Source organism: Bison bison, unplaced genomic scaffold (assembly GCF_000754665.1).
Source record: "Bison bison bison isolate TAMUID 2011002044 unplaced genomic scaffold, Bison_UMD1.0 scf7180017864181, whole genome shotgun sequence".
Lineage (NCBI taxonomy): Eukaryota > Metazoa > Chordata > Mammalia > Artiodactyla > Bovidae > Bison > Bison bison.
In genome coordinates, this window is record NW_011494753.1 from 1,174,960 (window position 1) to 1,183,529 (window position 8,570).

An 8,570-nucleotide genomic window follows, 5' to 3' on the forward strand; every position below is an offset into this window, starting at 1 on the left:
CCCCTGCAGAGTGTGTGCTAGGCTTCAGCGAGCTGAGGCTACTCCCCTCCTCCGCCCCCGAGTTCCTGGCCCCAGCCTGACATCTGGACCCTGACTTCTGCTGGCTCCCTGAGCTGATGATCGGACAGTGGACTCAGGCTTCTTTGTGAAGGAGTCCTCCCAGCTGCCCCTTTCCCTCCCAGAGCACGTATACTCAGTGTGACTCTGGAGGTGGAGGAGGACCTTGGTGGGGTGAGACTGAGACACAACCTAGAGCAGGGGTCTCCAACCTGCTGGGTCCCCCACGGTACTGGTCCGTGACCTGTTAGGAACTGGGCTGCATAGCAGGAGGTGAGCAGCAGCGAGCAATGGAGCGAAGCTTCATCTATACTTGTAGCCGCTCCGCATCATTCGCATCACCACCTGAACTCCGCCTCCTGGTGGATCGGTTGCGGCATTAGATTCTCATAGGAGCTCAAACTCTACAGAGAACTGCACATGCAAGGGATCTGGGTTGCCTCGCTCCTGATGAGAATCATCCTGAAACCTTCCCCCAGCCCCATCGGCAGAAAAATTGTCTTCCATGAAACCGATCCCCGGTGCTAAAAAGGTTGCGGACTGCTGGCCTAGAGTTCTGCTCCACTTAGAACCAAGGAAGCCCAACGCCAAGCAAAAAAACCAGAGGTTCAAGGGGATGAGCAGCAATTGCTGACACACCTTCCCAAGCAGGAGGAGGAGGACACACACCTCTGGAGGCAGATCAGGGAACCAGCCGCCTCCCGGAGGCCTGTCCTTCATTATCTTCATTCTTAGAGCCCTACACCTGCCTCCATTTCCCCCTTCAGAGGGAGCAGCCAGAAAACTGTGCTTCCTTCTGCTAAGCCCCTGGGACTCATGGGGGGAGCTCTGTGTCTCACAAAGAAACCTCCCTTTTCACAGGGTGGTTTCCAGAGTAATTCTTACCTCTGACATTTTTACACGTTTTGCTGAAATTCTGTGATGGAGGCCATCACTGTTGTAGAGTAGCCACAGCAGTGATAAGGCTCCTCTGCTCTCAGCCCCCATGCTTGTACAAAGGAGACCCCAGTGTAAGTCACGTTCCTCAAATAGCAGGTCACCCCTCTCGGGGTCCCTGCCCATGAACTGTGGCCATTTACACATGCTTCTCCATCCCTGCCATCTTGCCCCTCCTCCTCCTCCTCTCCTAGAGTGTTCAGCACAGTTAGAGACATAGGGAGGGGGAGAAGGAGAGAGGAGAGGTGGGTTGTATTGTTGTTCAGTCATTCAGTCGTGTCCAACTCCTTGTGACCCCATGGACTGCAGCATGCCAGGCTTCTCTGTCCTTCACTCTCCCGGAGTTTGCCCAAACACGTCCAGTATTCTTGCTTGAAAAGTCCCATGGACAGAGGGGCCAGGTGGGCTACAGTCCATGGGGTTGCAGAGAGTTGGACATGACTGACGTGACATGGCATATTAGCACACATGTCCATTGAGTTGGTGATGTCATCCAACCATCTCATCCTCTGTCGCCCCCTTCTCCTTCTGTCTTCAATCTTTCCCAGAATCAGGGTCTTTTCCAATGAGTTGGCTCTTTGCATCAGGTGGCCAAAGTCTTGGAGCTTCAGCTTCAGCATCAGTCCTTCCAATGAATATTTAGGGTTGATTTCCTTTAGGATAGACTGGTTTGATCTCCTTGCTGTCCAAGAGGTGGGCTGTGGCGGGTGGAAAGATCCTTCCTCCTGCTCCTCTTCCCTACCCAGGTCTTCCCACTCTGACTTGGTTATTCTGGTGGAGGAACTTGTCCCGATTCCCAGGATAACTACCCAGCCCTGGGGTTTCAGAGCCAAGTAGAACTGACCCCTAGTGGGTTTGGCTCCCCTGGCCACATGCCTGGCCCAGTGCCGAGGATCCTCTGGCCCGAATGTTCCCTCCACTCCCCTGACAGCCTCCCCAGTACACGTCTTAGCAAGCTCCGTGCTCTGCGGGCAGTGGGGACACAAGGTGAAGGTTCAGAAGTTTCAGATTCTTTGCAAAGTGATTCCACATGTGTGGGGGAAGGAAGCAGAAGCCAGTCACCTGGGCTGCATTTTTGTAGAGGACTCCCTGATCCCGGTGAGGGGATGGGATGGGGCTGGGGGGCACCCACAGGGCACACTGGGTTCTTTTCAAAAGACCGAGGAGTGGGCTGTCATTAGGTTGTGCCCACTCCAGAGGCAGCCCCTATTGGGAAGGGGAGGTAAGGGTGGTGGGGACCAGGAGTCCTAGCCCCTTCCCGCTGCCTTGGAGTCAGATGCTGGGCTTCTAAAGCATCATCACTGAGGAGAATGATTTCCAAATCGTGTGCAGCCAGTACACCAGCGTCCCCCTGCAGTGTAAGCCCGTGGCTGCTGGAATGTGGTTACGTAAGTACATGTTTCGCTCGCTTCGGATTTATGCAGTAGTGATGCTCTCATCTGGCATTTGCTGGCACCCATGTCCCTTCACCTTTTGTCAATAGCAGCTTCGAGCAGCCCAGGGTTGCTCCTTTGCTGAGCTCTACAACCAGCCTGGCGGGCACAGCCTGTCATCTTTTCTCATAAGAGCAAAAGTGGATTCTTTGATGACTCATAGTGGATGATGCATTATTATTATTATTACACAATCGCTGTGAGGCAGATTCACATTGCTCACTCTGAACCAGACGCAAGCTCAAAAGTGCCTTTCACGACTTTTTATTGAGGGTAGAAATCATGCTCAGGACAGGAAAGTGAGGCAGAAGGCATCTTCAGCCCACCTTTAGAGGACTCTTACCTCATCCACTGATGGTACCAAATTCTTCAAAGTGAACATAATAGGACTTAAAAGTCATATTTTGATTTCTCTCCTTTATTATCCAGATGCTGTGGTATAATAGAGATACATAAAAGATACAAAACAAAGGATGATTTACTTGGAGTTTTTATAGCAGGAGAAATAAACAGAGCTATTGGAGTCATATTTAAAGTGGAGCATTTGAATTGGTGACAGAAGACCCAAAGGCAGGGTCTTGGCAAGGAGTCTTCCAAAAGACCCTTCTGTCCTCAGAAGTTGCAATTTTTCTGTGTGGCTGATGAGCAGTGAGTCGTTTTGGGGTCAAGTGAGTTACCCTGAGGATCTGAACAGTCGTTTGTATCCTGTTTTCTCTCCTGAGTTCACCCCGACACGATACATTTCACAATTCCTACATGTGATCGCAGCTCATATGTGATCACACACCTGCATGGGTAGAAAGGTACAGATTTGTGGTCCCTGAATTTTCATAGAGAAGTCCTGCTTCCTCAGTTTTCAGCAGGCTTCAGAAAACTGCCTCCAGAGCCTGGCACTCCGTCTCTTAACACTCTGCTTGATTGGGTTGACGTGGTCCAGACCGGGACCGTTTACCCTGAGGCTCTCCTCTCTACCCGTCTGCCGCTTGAGGATGGGGTAAAGAACTGAGCTGTCCTTATGAAAATGAGGGTGACGAATAGTCCTGGTTGGCCTGGGGCTTCCCCGGTTCCAGCACTGAAGTCCTGTACCCCCACGGATCCCCTCCTTCTGGGAAAATCCGGACGATAGGTCACCCTCAATACCCCAAAGATCTGCAGGCTCAGGAGGGACGGCTGACTAAAAAATTGCATCTTGCAGGAGCCAGATGATCACACTCCTATCAACTGGAGCTGAAAGGCATTTTAAAGATAACTGATCATCTCGCACCCACTTGAGGTTTATCTAAATGCTTGCATAAATCCATTGGAATTCTGAAAATGCGATTTCTTTTTCTTAACCACTGAGCTGTTTTTGACAGCCCAGGGGTGTTAAGTAACCTTTCTGTCTGCAGCAAAGTTGCTCTTACCCATGATGAACACTAGGTGACAGTGTGGTTCTGCAGCGCTGCAGAAGCCCAGAGACAGGCTTTTTAGTGCTTTCTTCTCCCGGATGTTGGAGAAGGCAATGGCACCGCACTCCAGTACTCTTGCCTGGAAAATCCCATGGACGGAGGAGCCTGGAAGGCTGCAGTCCATGGGGTCACTGAGGGTCGGACACGACTGAGTGACTTCATTTTCACTTTTCACTTTCATGCATTGGAGAAGGAAATGGCAACCTACTCCAGTATTCTTGCCTGGGGAATCTCAGGGACGAGGGAGCCTGGTAGGCTGCTGTCTATGGGGTCTCCCAGATGTAATTTTCAGGAAAGGTGAGGCGAAGCCTTAGTAGTTAAGCAGCATATTGGTGACTTTCCTTCATTTAGGAAGTGGTGCATTCAGCCTTCATTTTCCCACAACATAGATAACTCCGCTGCCGCTGTCTGGTACCCCGTTACACACTCTGCATTGTGGGGGGTCCTTGTCTCTCTCTCCCAGGGATGTTTTAATTCTATTTTTCCTTTCTTATAATTTTTCTTCCCTGCCTCCCCTCCTCTAATTGTACACAAGTATTTTTGTTATCGTTACCGTTATCTCTTCAGTTATATAACTCCTTTTGTTCCTTTATTCTGAATGCAAGCCCTCAAGTCTGGAAATTGGGGGTTCTAAATAGGCATAAATCCCATCAGGTCATCTCAGATCAGAACTCTGGTCACACTGCTCATAAAACAAGATAAAAATAAACAAATGATTGTAAAAAAAAAAAACAGTGTTCCTTTGCCCTGTGTCATCCCAGTCCTTTGGTTCCCCAAGTAACCCCAAAGCCTGGAGAGTTTACCTCTTTAGGGGCCTCTCCCATGTGCTTGTGGAGTGATAGCTCTTCCCTTGCAAGTTGGCCTGGGAGCCCCGAGCCCTCCCCACATCACCACTACCCGCTGCGCCCCAGCCTGAGAGCTGCGGATGGAGTCATATCTCCCATGAGGCCAGCAGCCGTGGCACCTGTAGTGTGGTTCTGGAGCACACCCGCCATTCTTGTGGCAAGCTCCTGGCCACCAGGCAGGCTGGATTCCCTTCTGCCTGGAGGCCACGGGAACTGTGTCCCACTCAATCCATCAGGCCCCCTAAGAACAAGATGGGGAGTGCAGAATGCCTGAGAAGTTCTTCCGCAAGGAAGCCCACTCCCCGTGAATGTCCGGGAGAATCAAAACATCTGTACTGTTTCTATTTTGTTCCCAAAGACTCTGGGTACACCTCGTACTAATTAACTGTTCTGCCCTAACATCTTCAAGGAGAAAAATTAATTGACATTAGAGAGGGCTGCTTTGTTGTTTTTCTTTTTTTGAGAAGGAGAGTTTGGGATATCAGCTAAACAAATATCAGTCAAAACTTTTCTATGTTTGTTTGGAGAGACTCAGTAAAGTGAAATCCGAGTATGTCTTGGGTGAGTTTCAATAAGCAGACAGCCACTCTGACTAGCTCAGGCACTAAACAACTGTATCTCCTCCCACATCCATTTACTTGGACCCAGAGTTTATAGGGTAATGGCCTTAAATGCCTTTTTCACTTAGACTCATCGAGGCCAGCCAAGTCATCACATGGCACAACTAGCAGTATGCCTTCTTTGCCTCTAAAGCTTCTTGTTTCCAAGCTCCCTGGAGCTTTCTCCATCTGTTAATATACCACTGGATAGTCAAAGGAGGAAGTCCAGTGTTGATACATGACGTGGAGGGGTGCAGGTGTCCCCAAGGATGGTGGGAAATATGGGGTGCTGACTTTTCCAGCACGGCAGCCTGTAAAGGGTTCTTGAAGGGTCAAGTCAGTATTTCAGCACTGTGCAGGAGCCCTCAACCACGTGATTAATGACACTGGTACCATAGACCTTTCATTTTGCCTTTTCTTGTCCCAAACCTGTTTGAGGACTGTGTGGAGATACTGTTTATTGCACTGTCAAGGGCTGGGATTGTTGGAGAGCAGTCTGACCAAATCAACCCCCCTCTGAGCCAACAGCTCATGTGTCCAGTTAAATGTTCTATTTCTAATGAATGCTCACTTGTGAACTTGACTTTTCCAGAATGGACTTTGATGATGAAGATGGCGAAGGTCCCAGCAAGTTTTCAAGGTGAGTTTCCTTTATGTTCCCTAGATTTAAAGAAGCCCAAGTAGCCAGTTATCACCTTACTGGAATCTATAGGGGTTTGAATGTCTTTCGTCATTGAAAAAAACCATTGCCTGTTACATGGCATGGGAGGGGAGTTTGGGGGGAGAATGGATATGTGTATATGTATGGCTAAGTCCCTTCACTGTGCACCTAAAATTCACAACATTGTTAAACAGCTGTACTCCAATACAAAATAGTTTTAAAACCTTTAAAAAAAGAAGAAGAAAGCCATTGCCTGTAGCTTGACAGCCTTGTCCTTCATTCTGTGCTTATATTTGGCTCAGGGACAGGTAACTCGTAGCAAAACCTGCCATATCCCAGCCTAGATTTTCAAAAGTTAAGTATTAACAAGTGATTAACTCTGTTGGCTTTTTAAATTAAACAGACTGCTAGTTTTAATGGATCCCTTTTTAAAAGACAGGCCTAGAGTTCAAGTTTAGAAAAACAATCAAGATAAAGCCTCTTTTTCTACCATGGGAAATAAGGAGAAATATAAGAAACCTGGGTGGCCCTGTTCTGGATGCAGAAAACTGGACCTTAAGTTCCTAAGAGCTACGTCACTCACTGGCCACGTGACAGCATCTCTAACTAGGCTCTCAGGGCTGTCTGGAGTGCAGACTGCCTTCCAGAAGGATGCTAGCCCGCGGGTGCTGTGACGGTAGGTGCATCACTTACATGAAGTGTGAGGCGTGCCCTGTCCCATGGCTCTTTATTATTATTATTATTATCTTGTTTTAAGTTATGGGAGAAAGTTTGACAATGTTGAGAAAAAGAGCAAAGATCATTCCATCAATCTTAGCAAACTTCCCATCTACATCAGTTTACTTATGGAAGGACCTACCGTGACATTCCTCCCCACTCCACCCCACCACCCCCTCCACTGCCCAAGAATTCCTAATTCTTGGTTGCTGATGAATTTGAAAACCTCCCCTGGGTGATGGGTACCTTTCTCTGGTGTGCACAGCCCACAGTTTGGACTGGCAGCCTCAGTTATTTTATAAAGTTTTTTAGGACTTCCCTGGTGGTCCTCAGTGATCAATGCAAAGAGATAGAGGAAAACAACAGAATGGGAAAGACTAGAGATCTCTTCAAGAAAATTAGAGATACCAAGGGAACATTTCATGCAAAGATGGGCTCGATAAAGGACAGAAATGGTATGGACCTAACAGAAGCAGAAGATATTAAGAAGAGGAGGCAAGAATACACAGAAGAACTGTACAAAAAAGATCTTCATGACCCAGATAATCACAACAGTGTGATCACTGACCTAGAGCCAGACATCCTGGAATGTGAAGTCCAGTGGGCCTTAGAAAGCATCACTACGAACAAAGCTAGTGGAGGTGATGGAATTCCAGTTGAGCTATTTTAAATCCTGAAAGATGATGCTGTGAAAGTGCTGCACTCAATATGCCAGCAAATTTGGAAAACTCAGCAGTGGCCACAGGACTGGAAAAGGTCAGTTTTCATTCCAATCCCAAAGAAAGGCAATGCCAAAGAATGCTCAAACTACCGCACAATTGTACTCATCTTACACGCTAGTAAAGTAATGCTCAAAATTCTCCAAGCCAGGTTTCAGCAATCCGTGAACCGTGAACTTCCAGATGTTCAAGCTGGTTTTAGAAAAGGCAGAGGAACCAGAGACCAAATTGCCAACATCCGCTGGATCACCAAAAAAGCAAGAGAGTTCCAGAAAAACATCTATTTCTGCTTTATTGACCATGCCAAAGCCTTTGACTGTGTAGATCACAATAAACTGTGAAAAATTCTGAAAGAGATGGGAATACCAGACCACCTGATCTGCCTCTTGAGAAATTTGTATTCAGGTCAGGAAGTAACAGTTAGAACTGGGCATGGAACATAAGACTGGTTCCAAATAGGAAAAGGAGTACGTCAAGGCTGTATATTGTCACCCTGCTTATTTAACTTATATGCAGAGTACATTATGAGAAACGCTGGGCTGGAAGAAGCACAAGCTGGAATCAAGATTGCCGGGAGAAATATTGATAACCTCAGATATGCAGATGACACCACCCTTATGGCAGAAAGTGAAGAGGAACTCAAAAGCCTCTTGATGAAAGTGAAAGTGGAGAGTGAAAAAGTTGGCTTAAAGCTCAACATTCAGAAAACGAAGATCATGGCATCCCGTCCCATCACTTCATGGGAAATAGATGGGGAAACAGTGGAAACAGTGTCAGACTTTATTTTTTTTGGCTCCAAAATCACTGCAGATGGTGACTGCAGCCATGAAATGAAAAGATGCTTACTCCTTGGAAGGAAAGTTATGACCAACCTAGATAGCATATTGAAAAGCAGAGACATTACTTTGCCAACAAAGGTCTGTCTAGTCAAGGCTATGGTTTTTCCTGTGGTCATGTATGGATGTGAGAGTTGGACTGTGAAGAAGGCTGAGTGCCGAAGAATTGATGCTTTTGAACTGTGGTGTTGGAGAAGATTCTTGAGAGTTCCTTGGATTGCAAGGAGATCCAACCAGTCCATTCTGAAGAAGATCAGCCCTGGGATTTCTTTGGAAGGAATGATGCTTAAGCTGAAACTCCAGTACTTTGGCCACCTCA

General features: G+C 47.5%; 1 protein-coding gene across 5 annotated transcripts in view; it reads left to right on the forward strand.

Moving 5' to 3' along the window:
- The window catches only part of ARNT2 (aryl-hydrocarbon receptor nuclear translocator 2), a 204,353-nt gene that overhangs the window by 53,204 nt on the left and 142,579 nt on the right, over positions 1 to 8,570 (forward strand). For all 5 annotated transcript variants that reach the window (XM_010843232.1, XM_010843230.1, XM_010843231.1 and 2 more), the window contains exon 3: positions 5,911 to 5,958. In XM_010843232.1, coding sequence (XP_010841534.1) covers positions 5,911 to 5,958 — 48 coding nt within the window. The remainder of the gene's footprint in view (positions 1 to 5,910; positions 5,959 to 8,570) is intronic.